Here is a 19049-nt window from a genome sequence, read left to right as displayed (position 1 = left end):
TCCAAAGCTGGAGTCTATATATATATATATATATATATAGGCTATATATATAGGCTATATATACATATACATTTAGAGTAGCCTACATTGTACAAAATTTTATTTACATTTTTTTATGAAATCAAACAAAAACAGTGTGTTGTTTGGACATTTTATTTAGTGTACAAACGGTTGTGGACAATCCTACTGTGCATTCTAATATAAACCTCTTTGTAAACAAGAACTCGAGAGTGGTAACAGACTCGATATAGATTAAATTATGCTTTTAAGACTATTTGCGGTACTTCTTCGAACTTCCCTCAAATTTATTTTATGGGATTGAAGCATCGCGTTTTATTATATGCATATAGGCCCTGATTTAAGTTTAGAATGGACCTATTAATAGTAAATGTCATTCATCCTATTATAAATAGTGCAAATAATGCTTAGTTGTGAGCTGTTTATTATGAGATTTAACTTTACCTCCCGTTATTTTCGGAATTGAAAATAATTAGTCTGGAATATTTGTTATATTTGGGAATCGACTCAGATTCCAATGACTGGTTTTGGAATCGATTCCAAGAGTCAATTCCAGACTAATTATTTTCAATTCTGAAAATAACGGGTGCCCTAGCTACCAGGGGAAGCACGCACGCACATCTCATAGGAAAGGGCGGATCGATATTAAAGTATCGATACTTCCGATACTGGTGCTGTATCAAAAATATAGATCCTCACACAAAAATATTGATTCTAGTATTTTTTTTAAACTAGAGATATTATAATTTGGTTACCACGAACATGAACAATAATCATAAGTTTGAAAGTGAAATAAAAAGGATAAATCTTTTAGCAAATACTTGTGCAGGATGGGAGCTATTTCTTCCTCCACTAATTTTAACATGCAGGTGAAAGGCATGCAGAAGAGTGATCAGTGCCTTGTAGAGGTAATGATAGAAAATCAGAGAAACAGCTTCTGTAGTAAATTTACACTAAAATAACATATCTAAATGTGACATTTCTTATAAATGTCATATTTAGATATCATATTCTTAATAAAAACTGTGTTTAGATAAATACCATGGTTAAACTATAGTTACTGTAGTGAAACCATGGTTAATTTTTGTAAGGGTAAACAAAACAGAAGTCTAATAATTTTCTGTTTAGGCTCACACATGTAAAAATAAAAATAATAATAATAATGACTTGAATTCTGACCAAAAAAATTAAATAACCAATTAAATCCCAAGAAATCACAAACAAAATAATTAATAATTTAACAGAAATATTGTTATTGGTATTGACGATATTGGACTTTAAATTACTGGTATCGGATCGAAAAGAAAATAAGTGGTATCACCCATCCCTAACATCTCATCATGGCTTATATGTCATCTTTTTCATTATAACCAACTTATGTCATGTTTGGAGATTTCAGGGAGCCTTTGAAGAGCTCAGCCTGATTGAACACACCTCTGTATTCATGATTTAATATTCATAAGAAACCTGTATAAATGACGGCTAATTACTATTTCATTAATCCAATGTAGAAGTATAAGATTTAAATATGTATTACATTTTAAATATTCATAATTAACAAATGTCAGCTACAAAGCATGTCAATGCATTTGAGTTGTTTATTTGAAATTTTTAGTAGGTGAGGTGTGCCATGAACATTTTGAACATTGCTGAAAGTGTAGGCTATACAAGCTGCTAAATGCTTGGAATTACTTAGCAACTAAAAGCATTGTTCATTGTTTCCTTTCCATTTATTAGTATGTTATTCCAGGACAAAAATAAATGCGTGGCCAAAGGTCAAGGGTGTGGCATGTTTTCACTAGAAAAAGTACTTGTACTCAAACTAAAGATTAAAAAAAAAACAATGCATCTGCATCTTTACAAGCAATTGACAACTGTCAAGAGAACTTCCATTTATCCTGGAGATGGTTAATAATGTTAGACAAAAAACAACAACTTAGTACTTCTGTATGGCCCTGTTTCATACTATTGAAATGAAGTGAGGCAGAAATGGGTCAGCAGTTAAGTCAGGAACTGATATATGTAGACCTTCAATGGAAGTTCTGTGTATGAATAAAAAATCAACTAACAGAATTGTATTTCTGGGTGTTTGGTACATCAGAAGAACTATTATTTTGTGTGTGTTAGTGCAGAAAATCACCAATAGAGGTCACACTTAACCATGTGTCAACAAGACAGCAGTGCATGGGTGTACTGTACAATGGACAGAATGGAGGGAGGAGCCTATTTTTCACACATTGCTAGCCAATCCAAAAGCACTCCTCAACCCACTCCCTCTCAGACCACTTCTGTAGGCCTCAAGGGCCAGGTTCACAAATAGCTAGACCTAATCCACTACTAAAGTAAGAGACTTTTGGAAGAAATGTTCAGGACTTGGCTCAGTCTATGTTGTAAAAATACTGCTTTATGATTGGACAGGAGACCTAAAACTAGGCTATGGTGGAGCAACAGATGTTAGACATACGCATGATTACTGACAAGTGTCTGATCACAACAGGTCTGGAGATAAGGCAGAAGGGGTCTGATTACTGAAAGGGGTTCAATGGGAGTTCATTTGAGTGCCAGGATAGCATCGTACGATTTTCCAGTCCGACAGACCTGCGCGTCCCTGAATCCCGCCTCAGTGAGCAGACGTGTGTAATGAGATGGAGGATGCTCCTTCCCTTCTGTCTGGACCAGCATGTTCAGAGAGAAAATCTGGGCCATAGTTGGACCCCGCCGGTTCTCAAACAACATTGCCTCCACTATCAGAATGCCTCCACCTAGATTGAGAACAGAAGAGATGGTAAAGTAGAAACAGTATGATCAAGACTCATCAAATGCTTTGTAATCTACTAAAACTACATGCCCCTGGTCAAATGCTCATTATAAAACTGATAGTTTCAACTCTAAATTCTGATTTGATAAGCCACGTTCAAAGCCATTGTAAAATGACAGTAAACTTACACCTGTGACGGCACATTCTATATTAATGTGACAAGTTGCTACATTGATTGGTACATGCAAACATCCTACAGTGTTGTTAATGAACTCTTAAACTTGATGGAAGCATTGTTTATTTTGATAATTGTCTTTAATCCTAGTGCTGTTGTCACCGCTTAAAAAAAGCAATAAGCCACAGGAGTCTGTGCATTACAGTGATTTTACCACTGATAAGAGATATTTAGAGAACACTCCTGATTAGTGGTAACATCAATGCTATGCATGGCTCATTATTTTATTTTTAAGGCAACTGATAAAGGTTCTCACCTGGATGACATGCTGTATGAACCTTCTTCAGTAGCTTGAGATTTTTTTCCTCTTTCCAATCATGAATGATCCGAGCCAGAATAAACAGATCTGCAGTAGGGATTTCTCCTTCAAAGAAGTCCCCTATGAACACACAAAAAATGTATACAGAAAATGCTTTAAACATTACAAATGCCATATAACAAAACTAGCTATTTAAAGATGCTATGGTGAGGGCAGCTATTAGACTGTACCAAAATGACCCTGACTGCCAAATACTAATCAATGTTTAGGTCAAAACACAGCTACACACACCCTCTTGAAACTGAACGGTGTCATCTTGCTGGACGAAATGTCGCTGAGCAGTTTGGACCACATTTGGGAGATCTAGAACTGTGACAGTGGAGGAAGGATACTCTTTTGCCAGCTCACGTGCTAATGCACCAGAGCAACCTGCAAACAGTCTCAAATTAACATGCCTTAGAATGGGACAGCTGTCTCTTGTAGTAAGAGTACCAAGGTATAAACTGCATTCATACTCACCACCCAGATCTATAATAGACTTAAAGCAGGAAAGATCAAATGCTGTCACTATGTCATGGCCATCAATGACCCACGTAGAGTTCATCAGACCCATGAACTTCAGCATCTCTTCTTCTGACCTAAAAAAACAACACACACACACACACACACACACCTGTGTCAACATAAAGATTCTTTCCAGCTGAATTCACAAAAAATACAGAACAAACCAATCTTAACTTCTGCCATCTGTTAAACACACTGACTCTCAAAAGATGCCAGGGAATACAAATTTGAGGGTAAGATTAATGCAACATGATTAGAAAGTATCCTTATACTCATAAAACACCTCTGAAACACAAGCAGGAACACACACAATGCAATAATCTTTACATGTAGAAATGTGAGTTAAGGACTCATATTATAAGAATGAGTGCATCATCCCATCAACCAAAATGACTAAACCCTGATATGCACTCGTGCATACTTATGTCACTTAAACCCAAACAATTTTAAGGCATACTTCATATACAGTAAATTACACAAATTTGTCATTCTTTCACAATCACATACACAAATATTGCTCAGATCACACTCTAGCAAAAACTCACCATCCCTCTACAAATGAGAACTGTCATAAAGCCTTAAATTTGAGCTCTATTTAAGGCTTAAAAGTCTATGACCTAGAATTTCACCAACGGCTAATCGCTTAAGACTGCATTGCTGGAGTCTAAGAAAGTCTAAGAAAGGACTTTCAATCCACTGATGTCCAAATAAACAAAATAATTCACCCAGCATTACTGCTTATTTTATATAAAACCAAAAAGAAGAAATGTATACATCAACCTGTATATGGCGGAGAAAATCTCTTCAGATGGGAGGCCAAAGGTTCTCTCATTTTGGTTCTTTCCTTCCCTGTGGAGTATTCAGATATGTGAAGACATTAGGAGGCTTTTTTTACTTGGAAAAAACATCAAAATACAGCTTAGTTTCAAGAAGGTCAGGCTTTACTTTTGGACCTCAATATCATTGGTATCTGGAGTTAAATCCTGATGCATCTAATCATCCTCCAAATTAAAGGCATGAAATAACCATTTTAAAGGGGCTCAGGAAAGTTTCTGTCAAAAAACAAATGTGATGACCACAGAATGTAGAAAAAAGGCCAGTCTCTACCATCAAACCTAGACAGAAACAGAGATGCCAATGGCTGGTACAAACCAGCACCTACCTTACGGCATCTACCAGATTGTTCCAGAGAGGGTAGATGGTCTGAGAATAATACATGATCAAATTGTGTAGAGATTTGGGGCTGGATTTGGCCAGGTATAGATTAGCAACATCTGTACTGCTGTAATAAGCTATCAGAGAAAGAAGACAGGTAAAATAACCATGATTTTAATGGTAATCTAGACACAATGAACAAATACTTTTCTAAACGTTTATTAGAAATGTATCACCTCTATATTTCAGGGGAAAATTTGACAAAATATTTACACTGAGACAGCCTTGAATCATTAGGACCCTGAAACCTTATCAAATGTCCACATCGTGTCTTACATTTTCACACAGACATAAATTATACTGTATATTTAAGAGAACTTGTTTTCCTGCTGTTGCCCATTTCCAGCTATTTGTACGCTAATATAAAATACCTCAGTAGCTCACCTGTCCCATGTAACTGTTCCACCTCTACAATCTCTATGGCAACCAGCACATCCAATAATCGCTCTATGCCACCTTCATTGGCCGTAAGTTTCTGTGCCACCTCACCTGAACTCATGGGCTTTTGGGACTGGAGGAGAACGTCGAACACACCTAACTCACAAGCTGAAAATATCACCTGGAGGAAAGGGAAGATTTGAGGAAGATCGACAAAAAACACACTTTTTAGATTCCTTCCTCCTATTGGTCTGAAAACGTGTTTTTGTCATGTATTTTTAAAGTGTGAAATGCATTGAAAGTTGCAAATTAAATAAATAAATAATGCCATTTTCCTTACAGTTTTTAAATAAATAAATGTTTCTCCCTGAAGACATTCAATTCCTAACTTTAATTTCCCACCAAACGCCAACCAATCTAGACTTTAATTATTTGTTATTTAGGATATGCTTTCAGCAAAAGCATAACTAAGCAAGAGTTTCTGTTATGTCTTGTCTTGTCCTGTCATGGTTTGTCTCGTTTCTGTTCCTTCCCTCTACTCTGTCGCCCTCTGCTGATCGTTATATGTTACTTCCCCTCTTCTTTCTCTCCGCTTCCAGCTGTTTCTCATCTCCCCTAATTTCCTCGTTAATCCTCTACCCACCTGTTCCCTCTTTCCTCTGATTAGCTCTCTACTTCTCTCCTTGCTCTTGCTGCTTTCTTTGTCGGATTCTCACTAGAGTTTCTCTCACTAGACGCTACTACAGTCCTGTTTTTCTCTGTCCAGAGTTCTGTCCTGTTGGCATCCGCCGTCATTACACTCTGTTCGCTGCTAACCATCCCCACTATTTGTGCCCAGTTATCTGACGCTACGAGAGAGTTGGTATCCGCTATCTACCCTCGACTCCGGTCAGCACTTGGGAGAGACCCGCAGCTTGTAGTAGCTACCCCGCTTACCCTGACTGCTGCCCAAGGACTTGCTCTGTGATTATCTAAGAAGCATTTGTTGTTCTGTTTATTACGCCCTCTCTGCGGGTTGTTTGTTTGCTACCTCTCAAGGAGAAGACTTTGTGTTTTTACATTTTTCCTTAACTTCATTAAAAGACTCTGTTTTTGCTACATCGCTTTTGGGTCCTCACTCACCTACACAACAGAAGAATCCGACCAAGATGGACCCAGCGAACCCGGTCTCACTCCAGTCAGCCGTCGAGCTCCAGGGAGCGATGTTGGGCAGAGCTGTCTGCGGCGCAGCACGCCGTTGAGAGCCTGGCTGCTCAGGTCTCCGAACTCTCGAGACAGATACTTCTTCTTCGCCCTGAGTCACCGGCCACTTCCAGGACCCCCGAGCCTCCGGAACCCAGGATCAATAACCCGCCGTGCTATGCCGGTGAGCCCTCTGAATGCCGTGCGTTTCTCATCCAGTGTGACGTGGTTTTCTCTCTCCAGCCCACTACTTATTCCCAGAACAGAGCCCGTATCGCCTACATTGTTTCTCTCCTTTCTGGACGGGCTCAAGAGTGGGGAACGACCATCTGGGAGGCGGAGGCTGACTGTACTAACTGTTATCAGGATTTCAAGGAGGAGATGATACAGGTTTTTGACCGCTCTGTTTTTGGTGAAGAGGCATCCCGGGTCCTATCATCTTTGCGTCAGGGTAAGCGGTCTATCACTGACTATTCCAATGAGTTCCGTACTCTTGCAGCCTCCTGTGACTGGAACGAGCCGGCACTGCTCGCCCGTTTTTTGGATGGTCTTTGCTCGGAGGTTAAGGACGAGATTCTTTCCAGAGAGGTTCCCTCCAGCATGGATTCCGTGATAGAGCTCGCCATCCGTATAGAGAGAGACGGTTCGATCGCCGTCGCCGTGTTCGTGACCAGGAGTCCACATCTTCCTTCGCACCCCTCTCCGCTGCACTACCACCCTCCCCTACCACCTTGGTTTCTGAGCCCATGCAGCTGGGGGGCATCCGCATTTCGGCTAAGGAGAAGGAGCGGAGAATCATCCACCGTCTCTGCCTCTATTGCGGTTCTGCCACTCACTTCGTTACCTCCTGCCCGGTAAAAGCCAGAGCTTGCCAGTAAGAGGAGAGCTACTGGTGAGCGCTACTACTCTGGTCTCTCCTTCAAGGTCTTGCACCACCTTTCCCGTCCATCTTCGCTGGGCCGGCTCTTCTGCCACCTGCAGGGCTTTGATTGACTCTGGGGCGGAGGGCTGTTTCATGGACGAGACCTGGGCTCGGGAACATGGTATCCCCCTCATGGACTTAAGGAAGTCCACGGCCCTGTTTGCCTTGGACGGTAGTTCCCTCCCCAAGATTCAGCGTGAGACGTTACCTTTGACCCTCACTGTCTCCGGTAATCATAGCGAGACCATTTCTTTTTTATTTTTCAGTCCCCTTTCGCCCCCATTGTTTTAGGCCATCCCTGGCTAGTTCAACATAATCCCTCTATTAATTGGTCTAAGAATACTATCCTTTCGTGGAATGTCTCTTGTCATGTGAAATGTTTAATGTCTGCTGTTCCCCCTGTGTCCTCTGTCTCTGTTTTTCAGGATGAGCCTGGTGATTTGTCGGGGGTGCCGGAGGAGTATCACAATCTGCGGACGGTGTTCTGTCGGTCCCGGGCCACTTCTCTTCCTCCGCATCGTTCATATGATTGTAGTATCGAACTTCATCCAGGAACCACTCCCCCCCGGGGAAGACTTTACGCGCTGTCGGCTCCCGAACGTCAGGCTCTCGAGGATTATTTATCTGTAGCTCTCGATGCCGGTACTATTGTTCCCTCCTCCTCTCCCGCCGGGCGGGGTTTTTTTTTGTTCAGAAGAAGGACGGTTCCTTGCGCCCCTGCATTGATTACCAAGGTCTGAATGACATTCTAGTTAATCGTTACCCGCTCCCTCTTATGTCATCAGCTTTCGAGATCTTGCACGGAGCTAAGTTTTTTACTAAGTTAGATCTGCGTAACGCTTACCATCTCGTACACATTAGGGAGGGGGACGAGTGGAAGACGGCATTTAACACTCTGTTAGGGCACTTTGAATATCGGGTTCTTCCGTTCGGCCTCGTTAACGCCCCTGCTGTTTTTCAAGCACTAATTAATGACGTCCTGAGAGATATGCTGAACATCTTTGTTTTCGTTTACCTCGACGACATCCTGATTTTCTCTCCGTCTCTCCAAATTCATGTCCAGCATGTTCGTCGCGTCCTCCAGCGCCTATTAGAGAACCGCCTTTACGTGAAAGCTGAGAAATGCACTTTCCATGCCGCCTCCGTTAGTTTTCTCGGCTCTGTCATTTCTGCAGAGGGCATTAGAATGGATTCTGATAAGGTCCAAGCCGTTTTAGATTGGCCCATACCTAAGTCGCGCGTCGAGCTGCAGCGCTTTCTCGGTTTTGCCAATTTTTATCGACGCTTCATCCGTAACTTCAGTCAGGTGGCTGCCCCCCTGACTGCCCTTACGTCCATCAAGTTGTGCTTTAGATGGTCCGTTTCCGCCCAGGGGGCTTTTGGTCTCCTCAAGAACTGCTTTACGTCCGCGCCCATCCTTGTTACACCTGATTTGGCCAGACAGTTCGTGGTCGAGGTTGACGCGTCAGAGATGGGCGTGGGAGCCATCCTTTCCCAACGCTCTCTCTCGGACAACAGGGTCCACCCTTGCGCGTACTTTTCTCATTGCCTGTCGCTGTCTGAATGTAACTACGATGTGGGTAACCGCGAGCTGCTCGCCATCCGCCTAGCTCTAGGCGAATGGCGACAGTGGTTGGAGGGGGCGACCATTCCTTTTGTCGTTTGGACTGACCATAGGAACCTAGAATACATTCGTTCTGCTAAACGACTTAATGCGCGCCAGGCTCGTTGGGCTCTATTTTTCGCCCGATTTGATTTTGTTATTTCCTACCTCCCAGGCTCCAAGAACACCAAGCCTGATGCCTTATCATGCCTCTATTCCTCCAAGGTCGCCACGGACCCCGAGGGGATTCTCCCTGTGGGACGTATCGTGGGGTCGACTGTCTGGGGAATTGAGAGGCAGGTTAAACGAGCGCTCGCTCTCACTCCCTCGCCGCGCACCTGTCCTAGACACCTTCTCTTTGTTCCCGCCCCCACCCGCCTGGCCATTCTTCAGTGGGCTCACTCGGCCAAGTTGGCTGGTCACCCCGGCGTTCGGGGCACGCTCGCTTCCATTCGCCAGCGTTTTTGATGGCCCACTCGGAAACGTGACACGCGTCGTTTCGTGGCGGCTTGCTCCGTCTGCGCGCAAACCAAGTCTGGGAACTCTCCTCCGGCCGGACTTCTCAGACCACTTCCTATTCCTTCTCGACCGTGGTCACACATCGCCTTAGATTTCATCACCGGACTCCCTGCGTCAGCGGGCAAGACAGTCATTCTCACTGTTATCGATCGATTTTCTAAGGCGGCCCATTTTATCCCCCTCGCTAAGCTCCCCTCCGCTAAGGAGACGGCGCAAATTATCATTGAAAATGTTTTCAGAATTCATGGCCTCCCCTCTGATATTGTTTCGGATAGGGGTCCACAGTTCACGTCTCAGTTTTGGAAGGAATTTTGTCACCTTATTGGGGCTTCCGTCAGTCTCTCATCCGGCTTCCACCCTCAATCTAACGGTCAAGCCGAACGGGCCAATCAGACTGTTGGTCGCATCTTGCGCAGCCTTTCGTTCCGTAACCCCGCGTCCTGGTCCGAGCACCTTCCCTGGGCAGAATACGCCCATAATTCACTTCTTCGTCTGCTACCGGTCTGTCTCCTTTTCAGAGCAGCCTCGGGTACCAACCTCCGCTGTTCTCTTCTCAACTCCCCGATTCCAACGTTCCTTCCGCACATCTCCCCTAATTTCCTCGTTAATCCTCTACCCACCTGTTCCCTCTTTCCTCTGATTAGCTCTCTACTTCTCTCCTTGCTCTTGCTGCTTTCTTTGTCGGATTCTCACTAGAGTTTCTCTCACTAGACGCTACTACAGTCCTGTTTTTCTCTGTCCAGAGTTCTGTCCTGTTGGCATCCGCCGTCATTACACTCTGTTCGCTGCTAACCATCCCCACTATTTGTGCCCAGTTATCTGACGCTACGAGAGAGTTGGTATCCGCTATCTACCCTCGACTCCGGTCAGCACTTGGGAGAGACCCGCAGCCTGTAGTCGCTACCCCGCTTACCCTGACTGCTGCCCAAGGACTTGCTCTGTGATCATCTAAGAAGCATTTGTTGTTCTGTTTATTACGCCCTCTCTGCGGGTTGTTTGTTTGCTACCTCCCAAGGAGAAGACTTTGTGTTTTGACATTTTTCCTTAACTTCATTAAAAGACTCTGTTTTTGCTACATCGCTTTTGGGTCCTCACTTACCTACACAACAGTCTCACTTAAAATAAAAATCTGCAAATGGAACAAAACAAAATACTGTTATTTTAAAGATACATTCTCTGAAAGTGAGTATATCTTATGCAATTTTGCTTAGCAGGAAAATGTAACTTTTAAAAATGACATCGATTAAGAATGTGAAGGAACCCAGGTTAAGAATGTCACTCCAGATCACAATAGTGATATGGGAACTTAACAATTCACCAGTTCATAGTTACATTTCTTTGTTTGAAGAGCTATAAAGACTGATGGGAAAACAAAAAGCTGAGTCATCTCAATGTTTGATTCAGTGACTTCTAACAAATAAGAGGTTGGCCCCCCCTTGAGGCTAGATAACATCATCTATGCCTGTCAGTGATAAATGAGACAGAACAGTTGGTGAGAGAGGAGACTGTGCTGCAGGGTGCATGCCATAAATAATAGTTGCGGTCTCATAAAACAGTTACATAATCCAAGAAGTCATGAGTGGTGAACACTGACGGCTGACCCATTATTCAGATAGTACGCTCATGATGTGAGGTAGTTCAACATTACATGGGAAGCTGTTTGGAGATCAAGGAAACCAACACAAAAGTACTGATTACACTGATTTATTGATTCACATAAGACCAAAAAGAGAGTAATAGAATAACCCCCAAACCTTGGATATCCTGAATCCATTGAAATACTCTAAAAGCTTGAAAGGGTAGTCCAGTTCACTCTGGGATAAATGTTCAGCCATGATGAGAAAACTCTTCCTGTTAAAGTCAAGTCAAAGTAGACTATCAGTATCTTGCACAGGATCAGACTCCAACTTGTACGTGTAACTAAACCTTCACAGTTCATGACATGGCCATAAGTCATTCCACTCTTGCTAAATTAAAAAAATATTAAATATATGTATATAGAGAGAGGTATATGTTTCTTCTATGAAAAACATTGTATAGTCATGCAGCTAAGCATTAGTTGGAAACATCAGTTTCATTAGAAATTCTTATTTAACTGATCCAAGTATTCTTGACATACACTTTAATCATATTCTGCACTGTACTTTTCACAGAAGAATTTCTTTCTGTTTTGTTAGTTTATATCAGGACAACTTCAAATATCTAATTTTAAGACTAATGCAAATTAATTACACTGGCGGTCAAAAGTTTGGACTAATGTACAGATTTTGCTCTTATGGAAAGAAATTGGTACTTTTATTCACCAAAGTGTCATTCCACTGATCACCATTTATTATAACATGAATACTGTGAAAAATTACTATTTGAATTTTTTTTTCAGAACTTCTTCAAAGAGTTCTCATCAAAACATCCTCAATGTACAGCAATGACAGCTTTGCAGATCCTTGACATTCAAGCTGTCATTTTTTGTCCAGATACTCAGGTGACATTTCACCCCACATTGCCTGTAGCACTTGTCATAAATTTGGCTGTCTTGTCGGGCATTTCTCATGCACCTTACAGTCCAGCTGATCCCACAAAAGGTCAATGGGATTAAGATCCATAACACTCTTTTCCAATTATCTGTTGTCCAATGTCTGTTTCTTTACCAACTCTAACCTTTCCTTTTTCTTTCCAATTCTTCCCATAAGTCCTGCACCTTCTCTTTACTGTTGTATATGAAACTGGTGTTGAGCAGGTAGAATTCAATGAAGCTGTCAGCTGAGGACATGTGAGGCATCCATTTCTCAAACTAGAGACTCTGATGTACTTATCCTCTTGTTTAGTTGTATATCTGGGCCTTCCACATCTCTTTCTGTCCTTGATAGACCCAGTTGTCCTTTGTCTTTGAAGACTGTAGTGTACACCTTTATATGAAATCTTCAGTTTTTTGGCAATTTCAAGCATTGTATAGCCTTCATTCCTCAAAGCAATGGTTTCTAGAGAAAGCTGTTTCTTTTTTGCCATTTTTGACCTAATATTGACCTTAAGACATGCCAGTCTATTGCATTATGTGGCAAATCAATAACAAACACAAAGACAATGCTAAGCTTCATTTAACGAGCCAAATACCCAATATGATTACTCAAGGATAAGGTGTTGGGAGTGACGGATGCTGGAAATGGGTCCTGTCTAGATTTGATCAAAAATTACATTTTTCAAATAGTGATGGTGCTATGTTTTACATCAGTAATGTCCTGACAATACTTTGTGATCAATTGAATGCCACTTTGGTGAATTAAAGTACCAATTTCCTTCCAAAACAGCTAAATCTGTACATTATTCCAAACTTTTGGCCGCCAGTGTTTTTTAAGCTACAATAAGATACCATGTACTGATCATGCATTTAATCATTGGTTGTCCATAATTTATTTGTTATTGGATGATAAATTTAAACATAATTTATCATGCATCTAAATTTCATGTTCTTTACAATCTCTCTCTCTATCTCTCTCTCTCTTGCTTCGTTGTTCCTGATTTACAGTATATTGTGCCATATTTTGTCATTGTTTTCCGTCCTTCACCGAGTAAACAAATAATTCTAGTCATTATTCATCAGACACTGTCTGCAGATTCTTCATGCCTTAAATCAGTTTATGCTTTAAAATATAATTAAAGCAAATATTAAACGATTAAGAGGTTATTTGTGTAGATATATATTTAGGCAAAGAAACAGAGCAGCGTGAAATTAGATTAATATTGGATGTTTTTCTGATGATCATAAACATTGCAGCTGATTGCTGAAGTCATCACTGAATGCTTTTCGATAGGAACTGGTTCATATTTGTACAATGACTTACATTCAGCTGAAATATCTAAAAAACAAAATCGCATTTCCTGTCTTAAATGGGTGGCCCGTATTAGGAAATCTGTGCCACACATTACTTTCACAAGACGGCGACAGTGAAACAATGTATTGCATAACCAAAAACCATTCATGCAGACAAACTTACAAGAGATATCTTGTAAGATCGAACATAATCGAAGATATCAAGAATGTGCATACTTAAACATGCACTGATGTAAATGTAACACATTACACGATGCATTTATGAGTGTTTTACGTGAGAATAACGAGTCAGTCGTAGGTATTATTTATATAGCAAAACATGCAGTGTATGTGCAGAGACTTACCAAACAATGCCTGCAGGTTTTGATGCGCAGTGTTTCTCTAGCTATTTGTACTGCAAAGGGTCTTTTCTGAAAGTCCTCTCATTGCAAACGAAAACATCACCCTTTGCCCGTGTCTCTGTAATCATTAAGGTTTCAGTGACATCTGGCGGTTTTGAACCCGATTCCCCGCCTGCAGCTCGAGCGCGCGACGGGATTATTATGCGAGCGTTCTAGTTCCCTTACGACACAGTACACTTGACGTTGCGTGCTAAGGCATATGGGAGTTGTCCTTCCACACGACCTAGTTGAAACCTTTCTACAATAACGCCAATATTCGAATATAACGTCAATATTCGTATGTGTTTTAGCGCGAAGCTGTCCGCTGTAAAAGGAGTTGCACAATGGGGATACCACTTGATTTCTTTTCGATCTGATACCAAGTACTTTTAGGACAATATCACCGTTATCGATACCAATACTGATACCTCTGTTAAATTGAATTTTTACAAATTCTTTAATTTAATTTTAACTTAAATTATTACTTATATTTTTATATATATTTGTAGACCTAAACAGAAAATTATTAGGCTGCTTTGTTTACCCTTTAAAATTAGTTAGTATAAGCCACAAATAAAACAAAAAAAATTAACCATAGATATTATTGTATGGTTACTATTACTAAAACCAATTTACCAAATGTGTAATACAGTAATGCAGTAGTAAAACCATGGTTGATTATTAGAACCTTGCTTTCTGCCAAAAAGAATACCAAAAAAAAAAAAAATGGTCACTACAGTCATTGTTACTACAGTCATGGTTAATACAATATTACTACAGTAGATCCATGGTAAGTTTTCATAAGGGTATCATTTATTAACATGGATAAAAGATCATTATCAATGTTTTAACAACACTGAATTGAAATAAACCTGTAGAAATGGTCAAATCCATTATGATACATGTCATGTCTAGGTTTGTCATTACTTAGCGTGAATAACTACAGAATCTGTTTTTCTGCCATTACCTCAGGAAAGCACCCTTTGAACGAGTGCTATGACTGAAAGGATGAGCACTGTCTGTGACTGCTGGTGTATTTTAGCATTTCTGTGCATCAAAATGAGCGGAAGAAAAAAATTGTTACGGTGCCATGCAACTATACGCTAATATAATTATTTTTCTCCACTTCAAAGCATATGAGATGCATTAATATTCATGTTATCTAAATAATAAGATCACTAGTTTAAAAAAAAAATCGGAATCAATATTTTATGTGAGGATCGAAATTCTTAATATCACATCAGTATCAGAAGTATCGATACTTTAGTATCGATCCGCCCATTACTAACAAACACCATTCCTCAGAATTCCTCAAGACAGCGATTCATCTCTCGTCTAGAAGCCCTCTACACAAGTCAGCAGGCATGTGCTGAGGGGGTGGCTCTAGGGGCTTTAGCCCCTGCCCTTTTGCTGAGGTGCCCCTCCGACAGAGCAGTGTTCCAGGGTGTGCAAATGCCACCCAAAATGAAAGCTTGCACACCCAAATGAAATAACTTTTTTAAGCTCTATAAAAGTATGAAGATGTGTAAAAATGCATCAACATTATGCTGAAACTTTGATGTATCGATTACAGAGTATAATAATCAATTATAAGGCATAATCAATAAATGGAGTGGTGGTGGCGTAGTGGGCTAAAGCGCATAACTGTTAATCAGAAGGTCGCTTTTTCGATCCCCACAGCCACCATCATTGTGTTCTCCAGGTTGCTCCATGATTGTCCCTGTAATAAGTGCCCGATAAGTCTCTTTGGATAAAAGCGTCTTCCAAATGCATTAATGTAAATGTAATCAGCAGTCTGCTTACTGTCTTTTTGTGTTTGTTTGCATAAAGTCAGGCATAATATCAGGCATCCCTTATTCACACTGGCTCAATAATTTATAACGACAGTATTATATTTATTTTTGTAAAATTATAGACCAAATCACCCTGTAGTCCATTAATAAAAAGAATGTTTGGAAAAGATTTTGAATCTTCTTACAGTTGTGCATTTTTCTGTTCAACACAATGCAATTCTTATCCACAAATACATTTGAATGTAACCTAAACCAAAGGTGTTTTTTTTTGTTTGTTTGTTTTTCTATATAGTGCAACTTATCCCAACATTTATATTTTTGTCCTTAGCATATTTTGGAAAATAATTATGGATACAAAATTATTTAATTGAGTTTTATGTCTAATTGGGCTATTAAGCATACTATTTTGATATATTTAGTTAAGCTGTAAAAGTAACAAAAGGCAAACCAAAAAAACACTATAGCACAAAGGAAATTGAGGTGCATGTGCACCCCCCAATCCCCTCTAAAAGATTTAGAGCCCCTGCCCCTCAAAATGTCTGTGCACGTCCCTGCAAGTCCCGGCTTCACACTTCGGCAGGTGTTGTGTATCTGCATTCTGCACCAGCATGAGATCTGCAATCTGCACCAGCATTAGATCTGCATTCTGCACCAGCATGAGATCTGCATTCTGCAACAGCATGAGATTTGCATTCTGCACCAGCATTAGATCTGCATTCTGCACCAGCATGAGATCTGCATTCTGCAACAGCATGAGATCTGCATTCTGCACCAGCATTAGATCTGCATTCTGCACCAGCATGAGATCTGCATTCTGCAACAGCATGAGATCTGCATTCTGCACCAGCATGAGATCTGCATTCTGCAACAGCACGAGATCTGCAATCTGCACCAGCATGAGATCTGCATTCTGCACCAGCATGAGATCTGCAATCTGCACCAGCATGAGATCTGCATTCTGCACCAGCATGAGATCTGCAATCTGCACCAGCATGAGATCTGCATTCTGCACCAGCATGAGATCTGCAATCTGCACCAGCATGAGATCTGCATTCTGCACCAGCATGAGATCTGCATTCTGCACCAGCATGAGATCTGCAATCTGCACCAGCATGAGATCTGCATTCTGCACCAGCATTAGATCTGCATTCTGCACCAGCATGGGATCTGCAATCTGCACCAGCATGAGATCTGCATTCTGCACCAGCATGAGATCTGCAATCTGCACCAGCATGAGATCTGCATTCTGCACCAGCATTAGATCTGCATTCTGCACCAGCATGGGATCTGCATTCTGCAACAGCATGAGATCTGCATTCTGCACAATCATAATAATCAGAATATAAGCAGAATAATCACAGGCTATAAGACATTTTATGCCAAAACTGAGCAGTACTTCATCACAACCGGCTCACTCCCACACTCTCTCGCTCCAGCACCAGGCTAAAAACCCCACACCAGCTGCCTCAGCGCCACCAAATGTCACCGCTGGTAAAGTCAAGGAAGCCATGGCCCAAACGAAAGCAGCCACCTCAATGCAAGCCCCACGTCAATGGGAAAAGCCTGTTGTCCCGCTGCGCAAAAGCGTGGCAAGTCCTCACGGATGTGTTAGAGCTGGTGTTTACAACGATTGAGCACAATCTGTGGTCTGACCACACAGTGTGGCCCTTGAACGGAGCACACTAAATGCACCAGATCTGATGCATTCTGTCATGAACACCATTTTGCAGGCCAGAGCGCCAGCCACTAGACACCTCTAAGCACTAAAATGGAATTTGTTCAAATTGTTGGAATTTGATTGGTGTTGTCAGCAGCCATATCACCCTGCATCTCTTTCCTGGTTGCCCACTAAAGCTAAGCAGGGTTGAGCTTGGCCAGTACCTGGATGGGAGACCTCCTGGGGAAAACCAAGGTTGCTGCTGGAAGTGGTATTAGGGAGGCCAGCAGGGGGTGCTCACCCTATGGTTTGTGTGGGTCCTAATGCCCCAGTATAGTGACGGGGACACTATACTGTAAAAAAGGCACCATCCTTCAGATGAGATGTTAAACTGAGGTCCTGACTCTCTGTGGTCATTAAAAATCCCAGGACACTTCTCGTAAAGAGTAGGGGTGTAACCCTGGTGTCCTGGCCAAATACCCTCCATTGGCCCCTATCTACCATGGCATTGTATTAATCTCCATCCCTGAATTGGCTACATAACTATACTCTCTCCTCTCCACCAATAGCTGGTGTGTGGTGGGTGGTGGGTGTTCTGGTGCACTATGGCTGCCGTTGCATCATCCAGGTGGATGCTGCACACTGGTGGTGGTTGAGGAGATTCCCCCTATATTATGTAAAGCGCTTTGAGTGCCTAGAAAAAGCGCTATATAAATGCAAGGAATAATTATTATTATTATTATTATTTCAAAGACCCAGTAAACTCTCCCATACATGAAATTCTCATATTTCTTCAAGAGTGATTAGACGTGGGACTCACTCCGTCAATGCTCAGGAAAACATTATTTAATCATAAAGTTCTAGAGGAGCAAGACGATTAAATTCACCTTGGCCAGCTACAGACCTACCTTTTGTCCTAAAAGCGCTCGTAGGGCCCCCCTTCAAGCCTTTTGACTCAGTTGATTCGTGCATGCTCTCCATTAAGAACTACAGCTAGCTCTAGCCTCAGTAAAACGGGTCAGTGATTTACATGCACTATCAACTGACAATTAATGTCTGGATTTTGGCCCGGACTTTCAAAAGCCACTGTCAAACCCAGAAAAGTCTATGTGCCTAAGGTTCTAACTACGTCCTTCAGAGCGCAGGTGGTTCATCTTCAAGCTTTCTTCCCTCCTTCATTTAATTCGGATGAGGAACAAACCTTGCATTTGTTATGCCCTGTATGGGCACTACACACATACGCTGAGCACACCCGCCAGTTCAGACTGTCTAATCAGCTCTTTGTGTGGCATGGAGGATGTACGAAAGGAATGTCCGTCTCCAAGCAAAGATTTTCTCACTGGATCATTGATGTGACTGCTCTGGTGTATGAGTCGCATGGTAAGATCTGCCCAATTGGTGTTAAAGCACACTCAACTAGAGGCATGGCCTCCTTGTGGACATGGCCAAACAGTGTGTCTTTACAAGACATTTTTTTTTGCAGCAGGATGTTCATCTCAAAATACATTTGCAAGGGTTTACTCTCTTCACAAGTCCTCTCTGTTTAGAATGCTTGCTATTTCATTTGCCAAACATATACTTATGCCCCTCCCCTTAAGTATGGGCTCCCCATCATTTTACACAACTGCCTGCATCAGGCCATTGCAATTTACCAGAAAGTCACAAGCACTTTCATTATAAATAAACTCCCTTCCCGACTGGATTTGTGAAGCGGTTAATTCATACTGTGTGATTATA

General features: G+C 41.6%; 1 protein-coding gene across 3 annotated transcripts; it reads right to left on the bottom strand.

The window, feature by feature from the left end:
* Nucleotides 1-178: 178 nt before the first annotated feature.
* On the bottom strand, nucleotides 179-14037 carry asmt2 (acetylserotonin O-methyltransferase 2). 3 transcript variants are annotated; one of them, XM_052154031.1, is made up of 9 exons: nucleotides 13827-14037; nucleotides 11408-11504; nucleotides 5434-5608; nucleotides 4997-5126; nucleotides 4615-4683; nucleotides 3790-3908; nucleotides 3562-3699; nucleotides 3268-3390; nucleotides 179-2780 (listed from the first exon to the last, which is right to left on the bottom strand). In XM_052154031.1, the coding sequence occupies exons 2-9, from the start codon at nucleotides 11486-11488 to the stop codon at nucleotides 2569-2571; spliced, it is 1047 nt and encodes a 348-aa protein (XP_052009991.1). In that variant the 5' UTR covers nucleotides 11489-11504; nucleotides 13827-14037; the 3' UTR covers nucleotides 179-2568. The 3 variants fall into 3 exon arrangements, with proteins under 3 accessions (XP_052009991.1, XP_052009990.1, XP_052009992.1); XM_052154030.1 differs by having other exon boundaries at nucleotides 3562-3908; XM_052154032.1 differs by lacking the exons at nucleotides 11408-11504; nucleotides 13827-14037 and adding an exon at nucleotides 6550-8348 and having other exon boundaries at nucleotides 3562-3908.
* Nucleotides 14038-19049: the final 5012 nt, after the last annotated feature.

This window comes from Xyrauchen texanus, chromosome 22, assembly GCF_025860055.1.
Source record: "Xyrauchen texanus isolate HMW12.3.18 chromosome 22, RBS_HiC_50CHRs, whole genome shotgun sequence".
NCBI lineage: Eukaryota > Metazoa > Chordata > Actinopteri > Cypriniformes > Catostomidae > Xyrauchen > Xyrauchen texanus.
Note: the sequence above shows the minus strand (reverse complement) of the source record. Positions and strands in the feature narration are given on the sequence as shown.

Bases quoted from the DNA above. Each gene is read 5' to 3' on its own strand.
- asmt2 (XM_052154030.1), bottom strand. From the start codon at position 11,488: ATGGCTGAACATTTATCCCAGAGTGAACTGGACTACCCTTTCAAGCTT. The intron at 3,909-4,614 runs GTTGATGTATAC...TTGTTTTTTTAG, and splicing joins ATTTTCTCCGCCATATACAG to GTCAGAAGAAGAGATGCTGA. The intron at 3,391-3,561 runs GTGTGTGTAGCT...GTGTGTTCATAG, and splicing joins CACCGTTCAGTTTCAAGAGG to GGGACTTCTTTGAAGGAGAA.